General features: G+C 45.3%; 1 protein-coding gene across 3 annotated transcripts in view; it reads right to left on the bottom strand.

The window, feature by feature from the left end:
• Positions 1-905: 905 nt before the first annotated feature.
• Positions 906-22766, bottom strand: part of ALPK1 (alpha kinase 1) — a 102796-nt gene continuing 80935 nt past the window's right edge. For all 3 annotated transcript variants that reach the window (XM_001507300.5, XM_039913811.1, XM_029076353.2), the window contains 10 exons: positions 18639-18698; positions 16637-16723; positions 13011-13087; positions 12421-12516; positions 10587-10691; positions 7559-9569; positions 4971-5124; positions 4082-4244; positions 2679-2865; positions 906-1378 (listed from right to left, as the gene is read on the bottom strand). In XM_001507300.5, the coding sequence (XP_001507350.2) occupies positions 1185-1378; positions 2679-2865; positions 4082-4244; positions 4971-5124; positions 7559-9569; positions 10587-10691; positions 12421-12516; positions 13011-13087; positions 16637-16723; positions 18639-18698 (3134 nt within the window). In that variant the 3' untranslated portion in view covers positions 906-1184. The remainder of the gene's footprint in view (positions 1379-2678; positions 2866-4081; positions 4245-4970; positions 5125-7558; positions 9570-10586; positions 10692-12420; positions 12517-13010; positions 13088-16636; positions 16724-18638; positions 18699-22766) is intronic.

A 22766-nucleotide genomic window follows, 5' to 3' on the forward strand; every position in this document is an offset into this window, starting at 1 on the left:
CACTTACTGTGTGCGGAGCACTGTATTAAGCGGTGGAGAGAGTACAGTATAACAGAGTTGGTATCATTCAATCAATTGATCATATTTATTTAGGGTTTACTGTATGCACAGTACTGTACTAAGCACTTGGGAGAGTACAATAGAATATAACAGAGGAGGTAGATATATTCCCCGCCCACAACAAGCTTACAGTGTAGGGGGGAGCTTACGGTCTACAGTATCTTCCAACCAGGGAGATGACCTGCCCAAGGTTGAGAAAGAGAGCCCCAGCAGTGCGCAGAGTTTCCGGTCCAAAAGCTTTAAATTCCCCATTATCTGGCATGTGAACTGCCTTGGTCATTTCCATCACAAAACTTGCAGGGACCAAGTCAGTCCTCATGGAGTCACAGGCCCGTCGACCCCAGCTGACATCTTTCCCACCAGACCTTGGCCAGGCAGCCCACAGCTCGGGAGCAGAGCAAACCACCCGAGTGTTCAACAGATTCAGTTGGCACTGATTTGTGTTCAATTGTGTTCACTGAATTGAAGCGGGCCAGTCAGAAAGGAACCTTTTCCTCCCCTAGATTGGATTTTCAGTTGCAAATCTCCTGTATGTGCAACTTTCCACGAGGTAGGGCCTGAAGATCCAGGTCTTTTTTTTTTAATGGTATTTTGTTAAGCGCTTACTATGTGCCAGGCACTGTACTAAGTGCTGGGGTAGATAGCTTACTTTTATATTGTACTCTCCCAAGCCCTTAAGACAGTGATTTGCACAGAATAAGCACTCAATAAATATGATTCAGTGAATGCAAGAATACAAGCTAATCTGATTGGACACAGTCAATCCCCATTTTACAGATGAGATAATGGAGGCCCAGAGAAGTGAAGTGATTTGCCCAAAGGTCACACAGTAGTCAAGTGGCGGAGTTGGGATTAGAACTCAGGTCCTTCTCACTCTCAGACCTATGCTCTCTCCACTAGGCCATGCTGCTTCCTAGGAGATGACCAGTAGAAATGGATTAAAGGCAGAGACAATTCCCTGGTTTTTGCCATTGCAGTTGTATCCCTGACCCATGAGAAGGCAGATGTCCTGCAGCAATTCCACAGTTGGGGCAGACTAAACCATAAAGAATTAGCCCAATTCTGAAATTCTACTGGTGTTGGCAGCTGAGGCTCTTCGATTAAGACCCATCTCGTTTCTGGGGCTAAACAGGACTGGCTACTGAAGGTCTCGTTAGGGAGAGACGATGGCAGATTTCGTTGCACTCCACGTGCTGGTTATTGAAGAAATAACTAATGCCTTTCTTCCCAAAGTTGGAAGTGACTTCTTTTGGATCAAGAGAATGAATCTGAGGATCTGTTAGGTAGATGATTCCTTTCCCATTACCAGTCACCCAACCTGAAACAGAAAAAAAAGTGTGAATCCCTACTGATGTAATTATCCCTGTGAGATTTCACAAGAATATCGCTTTCTAAAATCCACTCATCAACTTCACAATAAATAGATGTAAATATGGGAAGCCAAACCAGGAAATGTCTACAAAGAGAGTTTTAAAGGCAGTCCTCCTTTAACCACTCATACAACAAGAGTGAAGGGAAGGGGGAGTTCTCCCTGCCCCTTCACATCCGGCTCAACCCATCTTCAAAGCCCTTCTGAAATCATACCTCATCCTCCTCCAGGAGGCCTCACGACTAAATTCTCTCTCTTTTTCCCCACACATTATTATTATTATTATCATTGTACTTGTTAAGCGCTTACTATGTACCAAGCACTGCTCTAAATACTGGGGTAGATACATGTTAATCAGATTAGACACAGTCCCTGTCCTATATGGGGCTCACACTCTTCATCCCCATTTTATAGATGAGGTAACTGAGGCTCAGAGAAGCCAAGTGACTTACCCAAAGTCACACAGCAGGCATGTGGTGGAGCCGGGACTAGAACCCGGGACCTTCTGACTCTAAGGACCGTGCTCTAGCCACTAAGCCATGCTGCTTCTCTATATCCACTCCCAACTGCTGCTTGAGCACTTGGATACTCTGCCCTGTCCCCCACTCCCCGGAGCATTTTTGTATATAGAGTATAATCTATTACTTTCTCCTCTCCGGAATTTATTTTACATGCCTGTCTATCCTGTTAGCTTGTAATTTCCTTGCGGGCAGGGATAGTCTGGACTGATTCTGTTGTACTCTCCCAAGTACTCATACTATGCTTTGCACACAGTAGATGCTCACTAAATACCACTGATTAACTTTAGGAAGCAGAGAGTGACTCTACACTCATCAATGCTCAGGAAGGATAATAATGTTGGTATTTGTTAAGCGCTTACTATGTGCAGAGCACTGTTCTAAGTGCTGCGGTAGATACAGGGTAATCAGGTCGTCCCACGTGAGGCTCACAATTAATCCCCATTTTACAGATGAGGTGACTGAGGCACAGAGAAGTGAAGTGACTTGCCCACAGTCACACAGCTGACAAGAGGCAGAGCCGGGAGTCGAACCCATGACCTCTGACTCCGAAGCCCAGGCTCTTTCCACTGAGCCACGCTGCTTCCCCATAGCTAACTAACTAACTAACTTTCCCATGCATAGCTAACATCCTTCAAGGGGAGAATTAAGTCCAAACATGCACACACACACACACACACATGTTTATCTCACATATACAATTAAATAGGAAATAATAACAATGTACATACCTTGCAAATCCACTACCACCTCTGTGTGGTTAGAAAACTCATAGGAAAAGTGTCCATAGGCCAAGCCATACTCGGTGGCTTTATACTCTGTCTTCACTACTTTGGTGTTATTTGATAATTTAACAAATTCTCCAAGGATGTAGGGCTCCACACTCACACACCCTTTGATTATTCTGCCCTCCAGGATCTGAAAGAAAGTTGTGTTTTCATCAGGCCAGAGTTTATGATAGGTACCCATTCTTTGTCACTCAATTGTTGGTATTTATTAAGCGCTTACTACGTACAGAGTAACGTACTAAGAGTTTGGGGGAATATAATACGACACAGTTGGTAGACGCGATCCCTGCCCTCAAGTAGCATACAGTCTACAGGGGAAGACAGACATTACTTATTCTGTTCCATCTGGCCCAGTATTATGAAAATCAGAGCTTTCGGTTTGGGTCATGCTAATGTATACATCCAGGATTGCTCCTCAGCCAGGGGTCATGAACCCCAGAAATGCCAAGTCAGTAACCGGGTCCACAAACAGGCTGGGAAGATCAAAACTGAAATACAGAAGGATGTGGGATAACGTACAATCAATCCACTTACACAGGTGGAGTAGAAGGACAGGCTACATTGCAACTTTGAGATCTTCAGATTTTATAATGAGGGTAGTTGGTGGTACTGGGAATGGAGTGAGAGGTGTGGGAGCTAAAGAAATGTATTGTGGGTTTCACTTTCTGATCCTTCGAACCATTAATTGTGGTCCAAGGACAGAGATCCAAGTACCTTTCAGAATCCAAGGGGTAACCGGCTCAAGCGCTATAAAACCCCCCAATATGGAGTTTGCTTGATTAAGGAGGAATGAGCGGGGGATCTGTTGCTTGTGTGTGTTGGAAAACAGTTGGATCTTTGAAGAGGGGTTGCTTCTACACTCCTGGAAATGTTGTCTTAGCTCTCTTCTGGGACCATAAGAAACTCCCACCAGGAAGAAGTTGGGGGACGGTGATGGTTTACAACCAGTGATGCAGGATGGGAGCTACATCTAACTGGTGGTGGCTCACCACCCAAAATATTGGAAAGAACTGAAATGGTACGAGAAGCAGCACAGCGAGGTGGATAGAGCACGGGCCTGGGAGCCAGAAAGTCATAGGTTCTAATCCCAGCTCAGCCATTTGTCTCCTGTGTGACCTTGGGAAAGTCACTTCACTTCTCTGTGCCTCAGTTACCTCACCTGAAAAATGGGAATTAAGATTGTGAGCCCCATGTGGGACAGGGACTGTCCAACCTGATTTGCTTGAATCCACCCCAGCGCTTTAGAACAGTGCCTGGCACATAGTATGTGCTTAAATACATAATTATTATTGACTAGGGGCTTGCTTCAGAGCTTTCCCCATTTCACCATGGGCTGGAATTCTTACCAAGAGAATCGTGGATGGAATGTAGAAGATCTGTGTTGGGATGTTCTGCTCATAGAGCTTTTTGTTGAATTCCGTCACGTAGTGCTGGGCGGTCATTTGGCGTTCCACATCTCGGAAATGGTCCAGGAGCCCTTTCTGTTTTCTGTACTCTTTGCCAACGTACCTACAGGGCAAAACCCCAGATAGACATTTATTTATTCATTCGTTCATTCAACTGTAGTTATTGAGTGCTTTCAGTGCGCAGACCCCTGTTCTAAGCACTTGGGAGAGTCCCTCTGGTGAGCAGAAGAGCCATAAAGAGCTATGGATTTAGCTATGGATTTCATCTTGGACTGTCACTCCTTAAACATTCCAACTGGCCTGGCGATGCATTCCAAGGTTTTGTCCTGGTCCTCTGACAATTGTATTGTTTTTATTGTTGTATTGTACTCTCCCCAGCGCTTAGTTCAGTGCTCTGCACACAGTAAGCACTAAATAAACACGACTGTCTTGCTGACTGACAATGTGGACCCAGGCATATCATCATCATCGTCGTCATCATCATCGTCATCAGTGGTATTTATTGGGTGCTTACTATATGCAGAGCGCTGTACCAAGCACTTGGGAGGGTACGATACAAAAGAATTAGCAGACACATCCCCTGCCCATAACAAGCTTACAGTCTAGACAGGGAGACAGACATAAATATAGGATAGCAACTACAAGCAATATGGATTAACAAGTACTTGTCTCCACCTAATGTGACAACTTAAAACACCTCTTTAATAATAATATCAGTGGGGCATAAATTCTGGCTAAAGTATTTGACATGGAGAGAAGACCATCAGGTAGTCATCCAATATAGATGAAAGTTCATTTCCCCATAACCATTTGATTTTTCAAGGAGTACCTTCCCAGGGTTTCTTCCTGATGAAGAAAATGTATCCAAAAGGCATTCCTTTGTTTGCCCTTCTTCTCCACGGAAAGGTAGTCACCAAAATAGACAACAGTTTCTTGGGCTACCCATTGTTCAGATTTCTTAGAATATTTTAACAAAAGGGCAGCTGGAAAGAGAGAGAGAGAAATGAACATCATTAGCGAGGTGGTTACCACCCAGAAACAGTAAATTAACAGTACAGAGCACTGTACTAAGTAAGCATTTGGGAGAGTATAGCTGAGGTAAAAGGCTTACAATTGAGAACCTTACAATCTAAGGAAGGGGATTGTCCAGGAAAAAAATATTTACAAATAATGGAGTAGGCGGATGATCGTAAATGCAACGGATCGGTGCAAGAGTACGGAAAATGAATAAATATAATAATAATAATGATAGTGTTGGTATTTGTTGAGCGCTTACTATGTGCAGAGCACTGTTCTAAGTGCTGGGGTAGATACAGGGTAATCACGTTGTCCCACGTGAGGCTCACAGTCTTAATCCCCATTTTACAGATGAGGTAACTGAGACATAGAGAAGTTAAGTGACTTGCCCACAGTCACACGGCTACCAAGTGGCGGAGCCGGGATTTGAACCCATGACCTCTGACTCCCAAGCCCGGGCTCTTCCACTGAGCCACCCTGGAATACATAGATTGAGATATATGTACGTACTAAGGGGTCCCTGTTTGAACAACGTGATATGGGGTTGTGGAAAGTATTTGGGGAATGTTTCACAGAGGAGGTGGTCTTACAGGAGGGTCTTAAAGATCATTAGTATTTATTAAAGACTTACTCTCCGTAGAGCATTGTATCATCATCAGTGGTATTTATTTGAGAGCTAACTGGGTGCAGAGCACTGAACTGAGAACATGGGAGGGTACAGTGCAACAGAGTTGGTAGACACGTTCCCCTTCCCATAATAAGTTTAGGGTCGAGAGCTTACGGTCTGTACTAAGCACTTAAAAAAGTACAGTAGAGTTAATAGATGCAATCTCTGCCCTCGAGGATTGTACAGTTTAGTGGAAAATGGCGATGGCTTTGGCCTGGGGGATTTGAAGTGGGAGAGAGATCCAGGCTGAGGAAAGGGTGTGAGCGGGGGGGCTGGGGCTGGGCACAAGGCACAGTAAGAAGATTGACTTCAGGAGAGGTAAGAGTGTGCAATGGGGAGTAGTGGGTAAAGAGTGCAGATGTATAGCAAGGAGAAAAAGTCACGGCCAGCCTTAAAGTCAGTGAACTGCTGGATAGGGAGGGAAATGGCTTTTGTAGGATAGAAGAGATGGGTGCCAAATGATGTCTGAGAAAGATGCTTCAGGTGGCAGAGTGTACTGTGGCCTGGAGAAGGAAAAGACCAGAGGCAGGAGGCTAATTAGGACACTGAAATAGTAGAGTAGTCAGGAGGTTAGTCATTTCCTCTTCTTTCACACCCTTCTTCATCGTCTGTGCACTTGGATTTGCACACTTTATTCACCCCTCCATCAGTCCCACCACACTCGTATACGCATCCTGTACATTCCTTTGACCTCCCTGCCTTCTGTCTTTCCCCACTCCAGTCCTTACTTCGCTCTGCTGCCCATATCATTTTTCTACAGAAACATCTAGGCCATGTTTCTCCACTCCTCAAGACACTCCAGTGGTTGCCCAGCCACCTCCATATCCAACAGAAATTCCTCACCATTGATTTGAAAGCAGTCCATCACCTTGCCAACCTCCTTCCTCACCTCACTACTCTCCCACTACAAGCCAGCCCACATACTACGCTCCTGTAATGCCAAACTTCTCGCTGTGCCTCCATCTCGTCTATCTCACCGTTGACCGCTCACCCACATCCTGCCTCTGGCCTGGAACGCCCTCCCTCTTGAGAAGCAGCGTGGCTCAGTGGAAAGAGCACGGGCTTTGGAGTCAGAGGTCATGGGTTCGAATCCCAGCTCTGCCACTTGTCAGCTGTGTGACTGTGGGCAAGTCACTTCACTTCCTCTGTGCCTCAGTTACCTCCGCTGTAAAATGGGGATTAAGACTGTGAGCCCCACGTGGGACATCCTGATTCCCCTGTGTCTACCCCAGCGCTTAGAACAGTGCTCTGCACATAGTAAGCGCTTAACAAATACCAACATTATTATTATTATTCATATCTGACAGACAATGACTCTCCCCACCTTCGAAGCCTTATTGAAGGCACGTCTCCTCCAAGAAGCCTTCCCTGACAGAGTCCTCATTTCCTTTTCTCCCACTCCCTTCTGCGTCACCTTGATTTGTTCCCTTTATTCACCCCTCCCTCAGTCCCACAGTATCTAGGTACATAGGCCCGATTTCTTTCTTTTTTTTATATTAATGTCTGTCTCCCTCTCTAGACTGTAAGTTCACTGTAGGCAGGGAATGTGTCTGTTATATTGTGTTTTACTCTCTCAAGCACTGAACCTGTGTAAACCTCAGGCCCCTCTCACAAATCAAGAATAAACCTGGCTCCCTGAAGGGCCCGGTAAATTACAGGACAGCGATCTCTGTCCCCGATCCTGCTCGCCCTCTCCTCCCTGCCCCCCACCGGGAAGCCTACACAGCACTTACTGTGAGCTCTGCAGAGTTGAGTGGGCTTAAACATCCCCGTGTTCTGCAGCCTCTCGAGTAGCCAGTCATGCCCCACCCCCGACAAGAGTTTATCGTAGTCATCATCTTCCAGAGAACGAGTTTCCAGGATCTCTTCCCTTGTCCTCCCTGGCAGTGACACGAAAGAGCTGCTGCTGGAATTCAAAAACGAGGATGGGCTGTACAGCTCCGAAGAGCCACTGGAAAACTGGGCAGATAAGAACCACGACTTCAGAGAAGAGTTTGAAGTCCGCCTGCCGACCGGCTCATTCTGGACCTCCCCTGCTCTGTGGTCCTCTGTGGTTTCAGTGTCATCACAGTGAAAGGCGGAAGGCATCGGACTGCCTGGGAGGGATGGGGCAACCTTAACCATTTGGTCTGGTTTCTCTGGGTCGCTCAGGTGTGGGGAGCTGTTCTCTGGGTCCCCAATAAATTCCCACTCCTTCCTTTCCTCCTCTGTGGCAGCTTCAGGGTCAATGCCGTGCACTTCCAGTGATCTATTTTGTACTAAGGGGACAGATTTCTTTTTAGGCCAGGGGTACACACAGGAACGACCTGTGCTAGGCCTGGGGATGTCAAAGGGCACATCCTCTGTGTTCTCTGCAGTTTCCCCTTCTGGGTCAACCCACCCGGAGTGATCTGTAGGGGCAGGTTCCATGCCTTTTTTATCGACTTTAACCTCATTATCTTCCCCTGCGTCGTCCTTGGTAGCACATTCGGTTTCTGCTAAAACATCAATTTCTTCAAAAAGTTCTGATTTCGTGGGGGAAAAACCTGAGGCCATCTCCCAGGAACTGCTGGAGCCCACAGAAGCAGCGAGGTCCTGTAAGTTTGCAGATGAGGCCGAACGGTTTCTGACCTCCTGGTCTTTTCCTGCCTCTGTCCCCGTCTTCCCTTCCGGCCCGATGGATAGGCTTGGGTCATCGGCCGAGAGTGGAACTTCTGTCTCGGTGGGAGGCAGAGGGATGGGTTGATTTTTGGAGGGCTCTAAATGGTCGCTCTTTGACTCCCGGGGAGAGTGATGAGGCATCGTTGAAGACAAAGAATGGGGGCTACTGTTTTCCACTTTATCCTGTGGGGCTGCAGACTGGGGATGTTGCTCGCCCTCAACGCTATTTTCTCTGATGTATCCTTCTCCCGAGGATTCACAATCTACTTCTTCCCAGCTGGCTAGAGAACTGGATGCTGATAACTTGGTCCAAGAGCTGGAACTACTCAGCGATCCGGGCAGAACACGAATCCTCCCTCGATTCCTGGGGTTCAGTGGCTCGCTGTCTTTGTCTATTGCGTTTGAACGGGTCAATTTCCCTCTTCCTCGGCTCCTGAATTCCGTTCTTGAAGAAGTTAAGTCTTTCCCGAGGCCCGGCCCGACTTCGGCCGTGCTCACCGTGTCCACGTTTTGGGTTTCCGTTTTCAAGTCTGTGATGCAGACTCCCGTTTCGGTCCCTTCCAGATTGTGTTTTGGGTTCCTGCAAGTACTTCTGAACACTTCAAACAGCGAAGAATGGTGCTGGGAGTGGCTTTCAAGGATTTTCTGGAAGTCCACTTTCCCATGCAAGATAGGTTTGTCCATGCAACATTTGTAATTCTCTGGGACGTAAGACCTGTCATCTGAATTGGGGAAGGCTTGAACCTCCAGATGCTCTTTAACCTGCATGATAAGAGACATGATCCCCTGAGCCACTGCTCCTTTATCTTGGGTTTCTGATGAAGTGTTATAAGCATACAGCTTTTCCATCGCTTCTACGCAGAGCTGCTTCGCAGCACACACCGCTTCTGTCTCCCCACTGAGTCTTCGGTTCACTATGGTAAGGCAGAAGGCCGCTTTGACAAAACTGTGAAGCTCCTGCTTGCTGGCGACTGAGTCGCTGCTTTTTTTGGTGAGCAGGCCGATTTCAAAGGCCTCTTTGGCTTCGGACAAATAGAACTTTCTTTTTCCTGGAGGGCAGTCATTTGAATTACTATAGGACAATAAACACGTGCCTCGGATGTTCTGAGGAAACATAAAGGTAGATGAAGAGTTAGCAAATAGGAGCTCAGTTAAAATAAGCAGATCCCAAGACGTGGGCTCTCTTAATTCATTTATTTGCTTCCAGAGCTTGCGCCTTTCAGAAAGGTGTGGAGGATAGGTAGGGGAAATCTTGTGTTTTGTGCAATAAAACCGACCTCTTCCTACCGTTGACAGGAGATGGGTGAATTCTGTAGCCCCGTGTCTGAGGTTTTACTATAAACTATTATACACTGGCAATCAATGTCTAATTGTCTCTCCCATGGCTTTTATTTGCGTCGTGGGTTTCCAAGTACCTAGTACAGGGCTCCTCAGTGACTGCTCAGTAACACCCTTATATAAATCAAGAAAGAAAAAAACTTGTCTTAGTATTTACATGTCATTTGACTGATTATTACGTGTAGTTCTCTAGGGTGGAGGACATTTTATTTCCCAATCAGAATAAGCTCAGCACCCATCATATTATGTTCTTATGTATATATCTGTAATTTTATTTATTTACACTGTCTGTTAATTTGTATTGATGTCTGTCTCCCCACCTCTAGACTGTGAGCTCGTCGTGGGCGGGGATCGTCACTATTGTGTAACGTACTTTCCCAAGCGCTTAGTACAGTGCTCTGCACAGAGTCAGCCGCTTAACAAAAACACTCAAATGAAAAGTTCTAAAGGCTTGCTCGGACACGAAGTTTGTGTGACTGTGGGCAAGTCACTTAACTTCTCTGTGCCTCAGTTCCCTCATCTGTAAAATGGGGATTAAGACTGTGAGCCCCACGTGGGACAACCTGATTCCCCTGTGTTTACCCCAGCGCTTAGAACAGTGCTCTGCACTTAGTAAGCACTTAACAAATACCAACAAATACCAACATTCTGATATTGACAATGGCGTGGCACGAAGCCTGGCTTAAACTGGATCGATTTCTTCTCCCACTGGGTTAAGTCCCGTAAGAGCCCTTTCGGCAGCTTGGAGGGAGAGAGGAACGGATGGTGTCCTCTTGCACTCACCACGGCCGTCAGCACGAAAAGTGGGGTGTATTGGCTGAAAACGGCTGCCAATTTGCAGGCTTCTGCCGCCGACAGCAACCGGTGGTCGAACTCTTTGAGGAGATTCTGGAAGAAAACGGGAGAAATGAATTTGGCTGCACCTGACTGGAGCAAAACCAACAGCCCCTGAAGAGAAGAAATCATGGATTTTTGCCTGTTTGAAGAGTGTTGGTGCTAACTGTCCCTGGCCAGCTCATGAGAGAGGGAATTGACTTTCATTCTTTTCCCATCATGTACCAGCATGACCTAATGGATAGAGCACGGGTCTGGGAGTCAGAAGGACCTGGGTTCTAATCCCGGCTCGGCCACTTACTGCTACCGCAACTACCAATAATAATTATGGCATTTGTTAAGGGCTTACTATGTGCCAGGCACTGTAATAAGCACTGGATATGGATATGAGCAAATCAGGTTGGATACAGTCCCTGCCTCACGTGGGGCTCACAGTCTCAATCTCCATTTTACAGATAAGGTAACTGAGGCACAGAGAAGTGAAGTGACTTGCCCAAGGTCACACAGCAGTCAAACGGGATTAGAACCCATGACTTTCTGACTCCCAGGTCCATGCTCTCTTCACTACGCCATGCCGCTTCTCACTCGTCTGCTGGGTGACCTTGGGCCAGTCACTTAGCTTCTCTGTGCTTCAATGACCTCATCTGTAAAATGGAGATTAAGACTGTGAACCCCACGTGGGACAACCTGAATACCCTGTATCTAGTCCAGTGCTTAAAACAGCGCTTGACACATAGTAAGTGTGGGATATGGACTGTGTCCAAGCTGATTAGCTTGTATCTACCCAGCACTAAGTACAGTGCTTGGCATTTAATAAGCGCTATAAAAAAATGTTGAGCTCCTCCTCTAGACTGTAAGTTCCTCGTGAGCAGGAAATGTGCCTACCAACTCTATTCAACTGTACTTTCCCACACGCTTAGTTCAGTGCTGTGCGTACAGAAAGAGCTCAAGAAATACAACTGATTGATGCGAAGACCTCACTAACTCCGCTATCCTTATCCTTCATCCTTATTTCATTAAGGACGGCAGCACAGCTTTGGGCAAAGAGCTTGTTATACGCTTGCTTTTTAGTAATTAGGGAGAGAGAGCATGTCTTTTTAAAAAGCATATCACAGTAGCTCTAGTACTTTAGCTAACTGTATACTCATGTTTTTGTGTATTTTGTCTTGCCACTAGATTCGAGATGAGCCTTGGACCCGTCTCGAAGATACTGGGACCGAGAACCCGTGTGAAGGAACTGCATATAGTTCTTTGCCCAGCCCTTGTGGCAGTTTCTCTCCCTACCAATCGTGTTCCCACTGGGGTAATGGGTGCAAGCAAGTAGATGGGCTATAAATTCACTGAGGGAAGATCCAGATCTGATTCTTTCCTTTTAATTTCCCTCAGGATCCAGTATAGTGATGTGTGATTGCAGTTGGGAAGCAGCGTGGCCTAGTGGAAAGAGTTTGGGACCTGGGAGTCAGGGGATCTGGGTTCTAATCCTGGCGTTGCCATCCGCCTGCTTTGCGACCATGGATGAGTCACCTAACGTCTCAGGACCTCAGTTTCCCCACCTGTGAAATGGGAATTAGATACCTGTTCTCGCTCCTACTTAGACTCTGAGCCCCAGTTGGATCAGGGACTGTGTCTGACCTGATGATCCTGTACCTTCACCAGTGCTTAGTACAGTGTTTGGCACCTAGTAAGTGCTTAACAGATTCCACCAGTATTATTATTATTGCTAGCATATAGGGAGGCTCAGTAAATGCTGATGATAATGACGGGTCCGCGTCAAGGAATTTACCAGGTCAATTTGAGAGTTGTTTTTGAACCTCTCGTAATCCTTCTTGTTCATTGAAACAAAGATATCTGCCAAGATGCCCAGAGAAGTGGAAATTCCCTGTAAGAAAAACAGAAACATAAACTAGGTGGATCTTTGGGTTGAATAGTTCTCTTGATCTCTGGCTTGATCAAAAAAAAAGTCTGTCATCAGACCATCACCACTTCGGTCTGAATGCCTTTTAAACTAAGGTTTTGCATCTATTAACTAACTTACAGCATCTAGGAAAAACATATATCAATCTACAGAGGGTCAAGATTACACAGAAATACTTCACAAGGGTCTAAAACATGAGAGCAAGCAAGGAGTACTTCTATTGTAATTAATGTGGCTTAGGCACAGGCATAATGAAAGCTGAAATAATTATACTGGCAAACACAGTTGATTTAGCTCACTGTGGGCAGGGAATCTATCTGTTATATTGTTGTGCTCTACTCTCCCGATTGCTTAGTACAGTGCTCTGCACACGATAATCACTCAACAAATAGGATCGATTGCTTAATTTCATAATCATTCTTAGACAAAGGCATATTTGGAAGGAAAAAAAAACCAACCTTTTTATCCGGCTGAGGAAGTTCCAAATACCCCGCTATTGAAGCCCAAATCAACTCCGCAGCCTCATACCACATTCCTGAAACAGAGGAGTGAAACAGTAATCACTAGGCCTGCTGACAATACCTCTTGAAAGCAACAGAAAGGTTGTTTTCTCCTGTAGGAGGAGACATTTAAACCAGATTCACAATTTTTCCTAATTTGTGCCCTCTCAAATTCACAGGGAAATGGTGAAGAATAATAGCATAATAAGCCAGATATTTTCAGCAACTTTCTGGTTGTAAAATGAACACTTTTAGAAGTCGAATACATTATTTCAAGTCTTTGTTAAAACTTTATTATAATCACAACTCCTCCAAGAGGACTTCCCTAAGCCCTAAGAACAGTGCTTGGCACATAGTAAACACTTAACAAGTACCATAATTATTATTACTACTTTTAGACAGCAGTAATATGACCCAACTCTGTTGAACTCTCCAAAGTGCTTAGTAGAGTGCTTTGCACACAGTAAGTGCTCAATAAATATGACTGATTGATAGAACTAGGACTCTATGCCTACGCTGAAGGAGGAACCTACTACAGTTTACCCTAAAAACCTAAAGAAGTTCATGCCACTTTGAAGGTGTCTAAAGAGTAATGTAGTCTTTGAGAGACTCAGCTCTGCTATGTAATTTGAGGCTGTGCTAGTAGAAGTAGAAACAGTAGCGTTTGAGCACCTTTATGGTACAGTGCACTGCACGAGGTTTTTGGAAGTCCAGAATAACGAAGTGACATACTTCCTGCCCACAAGGATCTCGCACTCTAATAGAGGAAACAGACTCAAGAGCATTTACGACACTGCTAAGACAATTAAATTGAGTGTGCATACAGACACGAGTGCGGAGGGGGTTGAGCCGTATTGCTTCAATGCTGACAGACCGATTAATGATAGGAATGTGTGATTCTGCTTTTAATAATAATCGTGGTATTTGTTGAGCGCTTACTATGTGTCCAACTCCGTACTCAGCGCCGGGAAGTCATCGATGCATAGCAGCTTCTGAATACCTGGCTGAAGGACTCTGAGTGGTACTCATTGCTTGTTGAAATGTTTTAATGAGATGTTCATCCCCTTGATTCTATTTACTGCTGTTGTTCTTGTCTGTCCGTCTCCCCCGATTAGACTGGAAGCCCGTCAAAGGGCAGGGACTGTCTCTATCTGCAACTGATTTGTACATTCCAAGCGCTTAGTACAGTGCTCTGCACATAGTAAGCGCTCAATAAATACTATTGAATGAATGAATGAATGAAATGGAAGAGTTTGCTGAAGGACTGGAAATCGAGCCTTTCTTCCTATTTAAAGAAGCATCATGGCCTCTCCATCCATCATGGATAGAGCATGGGCCTGGAAGTCAGAGGGACCTGGGTTGTAATCCTAGCTCTGCCATAGGTCTGCTGTGGGACCTTGAGCATGTCACTTAACTTCTCTGGGCCTCAGTTACCTCCTCTGTAAAATGGGGATTAAGAATGTGAGCCCCGTGTGGGACGGGGACTGTGTCCAACCTCATTAACTTGTATCTACCCCAGCACTCAGAACATTCTTTGGCATATAATAATGATACTGGTATTTGTTAAGTACGTACTATGTGCAGAGCACTGTTCTAAGCGCTGGGGGAGATACAGGGTAATCGGGTTGTCCCACGTGAGGCTCACAGTTAATCCCGATTTTACAGATGAGGTAACTGAGGCACAGAGAAGTTAAGTGACTTGCCCACAGTCACGCGGCTGACAAGTGGCAGAGCCGGGATTTGAATCCATGACCTCTGACTCCCAAGCCCCAGTTCTTTCCTCTGAGCCACGCTGCTTCTCTCAACAAGTACAATAATAATAATAATAATAATGATAATAATAATAATACTTGGATTATGAGCCCCATGTGAAACAGGGACTGGGTCCAATTTGATTAACTTCTACTAACCCCAGTGCTTAGAAGAGTCTTGACACATAGTAAGCACTTAACAAATACAATTATAGTAATAATAGTCTACTACCAGCTTTCAACCCTGCTGCTGCATCCTCAATCATTCATGCATCGAACAGACTGAACCTCTGATCCAACCCTGTTTCACTTTTTTCTCGCATGGAATTTTGGCCTAGTGGAGTGGGGGAAACGATTCCTTGCTCTTCTGTTCTTTTTGTGGCTGAGCCAAGAAAGGAAAATGATGAAGAGATGAGGAGGGACTTTCTGGTGGGAGTGGGAGATTTCTCGGGAGATTTTCCGAGGGTGGAGCAGTAGAAGTGGCTGGGATGGACTGGGAAGTCCCAGGCACTGCCTTAGACCCACGGGGCTCAGATGCTAAGTACATCAACAGATTAAAAACCCAGAGGCAGGATTAGCACTGAAAAGCCTGGATTTTCAAGCTGTTCCATAGCCCCTGAGCCAAAGTTTAGGCTTTAGCTGATGTGGCTCAGAGGTTAAGTAACAATTTGAGGCTAATCCTGCCCCTGTTCCTAGTGCATCCCTCCAGGGACTGTGGAACTGTGTAGGGGGGGTGGGGAGGGCATGGACCTGGCTCTACCTCCCCGACTGCAGAGTGGAAGACTGTGAAAAATGGGGTTTTCAGATGAGAGACATTTTTTTTTCCAGTCATTTGAAGGGTCCCTAACAGACTCCTGTGGAAAACAACATCCATGGTGAAGAAAATAAGCAAGTCCCTTTAGCTCATCAGAAACCGTTCAGGGAGATGAGAGATGAGCTGAAACTGTTCAGAGAGTAGGGCCAGAATTGCACCTGCAAGCCCCGCTGAGAACGAAAAAGCAAGCAATGGATTTCTTGGGCTGTTGACATGATGTTTGTTTAGAAAAATAGTGTGACACAAATTATACATTCCCCACTTCTTTCTCACTTCGTCACCAGACATCGGTGCGGAAACCCATGACTTAAAACTTTCAGGATGAATGACACCACACTTCTAAATCTATGCTCTCTTTCAGCTTTACAGCACATCGATTTCAACCATAGGACATTAGCCTCTTTTTATGGCACCCTCTCTGGGGTGCCTGGGAGCTGTGGGGAAACCATTTTAAAAGCCACGATGGGGCGGGTAATGGGCGGGAAAGTCTAATGAGTATGGAGGATAGCAGCTGGGGAAGTTGTGGGGCGGGTAGGGACAGTCGATATGCCAATTTTACTTATGCTGAAGTAAAACTCAGCTTTCCTATTATGGAACCTCTGAGACTCCATATAAATACAATAATGTAGCTATTTTAGTCATCTATGTTGACTGCCTATGCCGGTCTGGGTAATTTTGGAAAAAAAAAAGGAATCCAACCTTGGTTCAGGAATTAACACTCCCATGGTTCTTATAAAGAAATTGGTCTGACCTTCAACGGACTGACAGACGATGCAGTTTTCAGGAACCAGTGTGTTGTAAGTCTGAATAGTGCTTGAATGTTTTAGGGTGTTTCTTTTATTTACCTTTACAACATCTCTGAGGGAATTAAATGCCATCGCTTTCACTTTACAGATGAGAAAATCGAGGTTCGGGAGAGAGGTTAAATAAATTCCTGGCCATCCCAGGCTACTACTCAATTTCCTAAAATATTAAAAATTAGGCTCCGCAGGTCAGTAAGGAGCAGTGAAAGACTTTACCCAGCTTCTGGAGAATCTGCCCTCTGATCTGTATGCACACCGACTGCACAAGGACTTTGTCACTGTCATTACTGTAAATCCAGGTGCCTGCAAAAAACCGAAACAAAACCCAAAAACATTTTTCAACCTCTGGACAGCTAAAAGTTACCTTGCAATGTAACAATTCATCGATCAATCAATGAAGGGTACTGATTGAGCGCTTACTAGTGCAGAGCACTGTACTAAGCACTTGGGAGAGTAAAATGCAGCAGAGTTAGCAGACGTTCTCTGTCCATAACGAACTTACAGTTTGCCGGGGGGGCCGGGGAGACAGACAATAATATAAGTAATTTATAATATATAATTTAAAGATATGTAAATAAGTGCTATGGGGCTGAGGGTGGGATGAATATCAAATACCCAAAGGTCACAGATCCAAGTGCATAAATGATGCAGAAGGCAGAAGAAACCGGGGAAAAGTAGACTTAATGGGGGAAGGCATCTTGGAGGAAATGTGGCCTTAATAAGACTTCGAAAGGGGTCAGGCCAATATACTTTATATACTTATAAACTCATACTTTAAAATTTAGTCTTCTCAAACAGGTCTGTGAGGTTAGAGACTATTCTTTTTCTTTATGGTATATCTGTGGGGGAGGTATATTTACATAACTGTGACATAGATATCACACAGCTTGATGAAAGTCACAGAAAGTTAACAAACAGGCACCTAAGACTCTACTTCGTGCTCTAGCCATCACTAATCCTTCTTTCTCAGGAATCTTTTTCATGCATTTTAGATCCAATGATAAAAATGTTTTCGTGTGGTTTGTCATTTCATGGGAAGTCAAGATCAATAACCAAACCACAAATATACCTCTAGCCCTATATTCTAGTATCACAAATTTTTTAAAAAACGAAAACCGGTACTGTTTTCCAACCTTAATGGATTGCCCAGGGCTCTTTGGTAATTTACTTTTTTGTGATTATTTCTTAGTCATTTCTGATCACCCTTCAATTTGATCTAGGTTCACCGTTGCTAATGATCGGTTCATCACGAGCGATGGAGATGGGGAATTTAGGCACCCACTGTGTAGTAGAAGTAGAAATGATTTGGCAATGTCGTCCAGAGAGCCAATGGCATGCAGCATTCCAAATCAGGTGAACTTATTTCTAGTTCTGCCCAGAATCTCACAGATCAGACTGCAGCGAGGATTGCCTTTTGCGGTGGCTGTTTCTCAGAGGGGCACACCAGGAAATGGAGAGTTTTTGGGGAAATTGAGGAACTTATTAAGTACAGTGCCCTTCCCACACTACACGCTCAATAAACACAATCAATTGAACGACTGATTAAATGGGGCAGGAGGGAGGTCACCTCCTAAACAGAAGCTTTCAGCCATTGCTCAGTAATTGCTGCTTCTTCCACTTCTCCCAGAAGCCCTTATGCTTCTGTGCTATGTGTGTCTTATTGCTCTGTGGAAAGAGCCTGGGCTTGGGAGTCAGAGGTCATGGGTTCGAATCCCGGCTCTGCCACTTGGCAGCTGTGTGACTGTGGGCAAGTCACTTAACTTCTCTGTGTCTCAGTTACCTCCTCTGTAAAATGGGGATTAACTGTGAGCCTCACATGGACTACCTGATTACCCTGTATCTACCCCAGCGCTTAGAACAGTGCTCTGCACATAGTAAGAGCTTAACAAATACCAACATTATTATTTTTACACTAGGCCAGGGTCAGGGGTGGGAGGGATGCCAGACTGCATGGCTTTATCATCTTCATTAATGGTATTTACTGAGCGCTTACTGTGTGCAGAGCACTGTACCAAGCACTTGGGAGAGTACATTATAATGGAGTTGGTGGACACATTGCCTGCTCACAGTGAGATTACAGTCTAGACGAGGAGATGTGCACACAAAGGGGCTGGTGTCTGACCTAAAATTATGTTGTCCCAGAATGAACAGTTGTTCTTGGCTGAGCACACAAATCATGGATAAACATGATAAACAATCACACATAAAGATTCTTTACCTGTAGCACCATTATTGCTTATAAGGCTGCTTAGGATGTATTCAGCTTTCAAAAGTTTCCCTGAAAAGAAACAAACCAACACAACTAAATTGATAGAAATAATGTGACCTTGTACATTTAGGTCTAAACGCTCTTAACATTAAGTAATAATACAAAATTCTAATTTTAATACAAGTTTTGAACACTTGCCACCAAAATACAATATGAGTATTGTATTGACTCAAAAGACTCAAATTCTAATACAGTTTGTTATCTTCAGAATCCTTCCCTTCTTTCACAAATAACTGCAGACTCTGAATCCTGTAATTAAGATTGTTTTTGTTCAAAAGCAGGCAGAGTGTAAAGTGGTGTCTGTTTTCTTCCTCCACAAGGAAGGGGTGCCATTTCAAATGTGTTTCAAAAAAACCCCTTTCTATGGTTTTTCTGCCTTTGAAGTCAGCTGGGCTAGGAAGTGCAGCAAATAAGTCAGCTCTATTTTGGACATAGAGTTCTGAGCTAATAATCTTATATTTACCCCAGCATTTAGCACAATGTTTAGCATGTAGCAAGTGCTTATTAACTACCTGCATTTTTCCTTGAGAAATGCCATTTTAGTGTGCCAGTGGAGAAAAATAGATACTACAATGGCAGATGGTTCTTTTCCAGTTGTTTAAAACAGATTTCAGAAAGGAAACCTTGAGAATCAGATACAGCAGAACTCACATGTAAATTTGATTCAGCCCTCAATTACCTCTGCCACACAATAGACTCTAAATGTCTCCCTGCATTTCTATGGGTTGAGTCTGTCCAATTACACTACTGAGAAAGGTAACAGGACCGTAAAAAGGAGTTCTGACTACTTCAGAAGCATAAGGTGCGAGTAACTGAAACTCAGATCTACCGCCTCTGTGGGTTGAAAGAATGTAAAAACGATGTAAAAAAAAGCTCTTGCGAATTGCTCCTGTTACAGCAGCTTTCTCAGAGGCGTTCAAAAATATTTTATTTTCTTTAATGTAAGGTCCAGTCCTTTATGAGGAGAGTTTTATAGTGAGGTCATTTTTTTCCCTCTGCAATCTCTCAAAACATCAGACTCCCCTGAAGAATGCACCAGAACAAGAAGGGTGTCCTTAGATCGGTTTAACCCTCAGAAGAGGGAGGTGCTAATTTCTCAACCTGGACACATGGACCTTCCCTCACAGGTTCTCAGAGAAGAAAAGAAATGGCCACACGGTCTGGAAGGCATGACGGGATTAAGCCTCCTGTGGGCAAGGAGATGATTTTTCTTGTGGGCCGCCCCCACCCCCTCTATTCTCCCAAGCCACTTAGTACGGTGTCTGGCACATAGTAAGCACTTAACGAATACCATAATTATTATTATCATTACTCCCTCCCTCCACTCTCATCGGAGAGACCCTTCTCAGGGGGCGAAAAGTCTGCTGCCCTCTGAGGCCTGCAAGGGAAGAGGAGCGGCCCTGACGGGGAAGTCTTGGATGCTGGCGGTCCCAGAAGCCTTGGCCCGTATTTGGATCCAACGCATTTGTGGATGTTTGCTGCGGGAGGAACCCTGCTCGGACCTTGCTGCAGGGGTGAGGCAGGGGAATGAGCCAAGGTCTAGGTTTCTGTGTGTGAGAGAGAAAGAGAGAGAGAGGATTCCCAAACCAGCCCTTGGCAAAAAGCCGAGATCGCCAGTCAAGGATCTGCCGACAGATTTTACCAAGATCTGGAAGTGAGGAGGGGAGGCTGGGAGGACCCCACCGCCATAACTCGTCTGCTGCTCCGGGACCTACAGACCCCTCTCTTGGGCTGCCCATCCCCTGTCTGCCTCAAGGTGAGGCCGATCCACTAAAAAGGAAGGTGTCCCTTCTAAGAAGTGGTCATGCTGGGTTGCTTTGCTCCTGGGGCTGTGCTCAGTTGGGAGAATGTAGGGGTGCAGAGCCAGGGCCACCCCAGGGCAGCATCTGGGGGCCAGAGTTGAGCCCTGAGGGAGCAGCCCCCCCCACACTATCTCCCCATCGGCCAGCTTCTCTTCCACAGAGCAGAGACATTTAAAATGGCCACTATCGTGCACGTGTAACTTCAGAAGAGGAGGGGCAAGGGAGGTGGTTGGGTGGAGGTACTTCAGATCAACACCCCTGCATGCGTGATGGCCATCTTTGGAAAGTCTGTTTCAGGTGTCATCTTCTTAATGTCCCAGTTGGTGGTGATTCAAGTCACGTGTCTCTGTGGGCGAGTGACTGAGCCCCCATAAAGTCCTTGCATTAATCTAGGTCTGCTTAAGGAGGGAGCCCAAACAGCTCCTACGGCTGATGATTTTTCATAACCAGTAAACTTTGTGGTGAATTAAGCAATGCTTCTGCAAGTGACTTCACTACTGAGATTGCTCGAAACATTCAATAGTAAGCACTTAACAAATACCATCATTATTATTATTATTATTAATAATAAACCCACGTGGTGCAATGCAATGTACTCTGTGTTTGGGAAGTACCAAACAAAGAAGAGACACATTCACTGCTCACAAAGAACTTACATTCTAACATTTTGGAGGAAGCAGAGTGGTCCAGTAGCAAGAGTATAGGTCTGGGAGTCCAGACACTTTGATTCTAATTCTAATTCTGGTTTGGACAAGTCACTTAACTTCTCTGTGTCTCAGTTTCCTCACCTGCAAAATGGCGATGAAATCCTGTTCTCTTTCTCCACTAGACCATGGGACAGGGACTTTGTCCTATCTAATTGTATCGTATCTGCCCATGCACTTATCCCAGTGCTTGGCACATTACATGTGCTTAAGTACAAGAGCAGTATAACAACGAAAAGCAGTGGTGCCGAGTGGAAAGAGCACAGGTCTAGGAGTCAGAAGGACCCAAGTTCTAATGCTGACTCTGCCACTGTCTGCTGTGTGACCTTAGCAAGTCACTTCACTTCTCTGTGGCTTGGTTCCCTCATCTGTAAAATGAGGATTTAAGACTGTGAGCCCCCATGTGGGAGATGGACTGTGCCCAACCCTGATTAGTCTGTATCTACCCCAGTGCTTAGTTCAGTGCCTGGTACATAGGAAGAACTTAACGAAATACCATTTAAAAAACTCTGAGTACTGCAACTATAATTATCATTTTTCAAAACATTCATCCCCAAGTCAAACTTGTGCACTTTCAGATCCAAGGGTTCTTAGTTTTCAAGAGGGTCCCCCTCTTCTGTCTCGAGGTTCTGAGGTTCTAACCACTCACCCTCAGGACAACCAGAGGGGAAGCAACCTACTTCTGCCTCCTCCTTTATTCACCATTTGAAGCAAGCACGTGCCTGCTTTTTCCCGGAGAGCAGCTGCCTAAACTGCTGTCGGTTCTGCCCTCCCAAACGTGTTTCTTTTCAGACCGTGCAGATGTAGGAAGAGAAGTGGAGGAGAGACAGCCTTGCTGGTGGCAGAATCATCAAAATGAGTGCCTGCCAACCAACATTAAGCCCTGGATCAAGCACTCATGCATGTGGAAGCCACATTACGGACAGGCATTTAAGGATGTGCTGGCATCCGTGTCCAGACTGAAGGTGGCCCATTTTCCCTCAACAAGGATGGCGAACTGGGTTCGGCACCTCAAAACGTTTCCATCATTTCAAGTTTTTTGGAAGTTGCACTTTAAAAAAAAATAAACAAACAGCCAGAGTGAGTTTTGGTTTGACTCAAGGGGCGTCAGAAAGAAATGATACTCTGAAAGCTATTCAGGTACTGGATGGGCTCTGCAAGTGGGAGAAAAAAAAATCAAAGTATTTCAGTAGATTTGTCAGCTGCATTGTGTGAATAGTCAAGTGGCCCTACAGATGAGAGACAGGGAGAGCTAAGAGAAAATGCTAGAATTCTAATCTGCTTTTTAGAGGCTCTTAGTCAGAAGTATAGCAATTCAGATACCCCTGTTTGAAACCAGCAGGGCAGATTTGTTAGGGGACAAAAGCTCCAATTAGTATTTTCCACACCCTTTCACAATTTCCTCTACCGCTCCTCGCTCTGAAACCCTTTATGCCAGCCCCTTTGTGCTGACAAGGAGCGGGTGGGCGGCTGAGAAGGTTGGGGGTGGGGAGGTGGGATGGAGGGTTGAAAAGATGGCACTCTGGGATCTTTCAAATCCCATCCTCCGAATCAGAACGGGTGTCTTCCCA

Source organism: Ornithorhynchus anatinus, chromosome 12 (assembly GCF_004115215.2).
Source record: "Ornithorhynchus anatinus isolate Pmale09 chromosome 12, mOrnAna1.pri.v4, whole genome shotgun sequence".
Classification (NCBI taxonomy): domain Eukaryota; kingdom Metazoa; phylum Chordata; class Mammalia; order Monotremata; family Ornithorhynchidae; genus Ornithorhynchus; species Ornithorhynchus anatinus.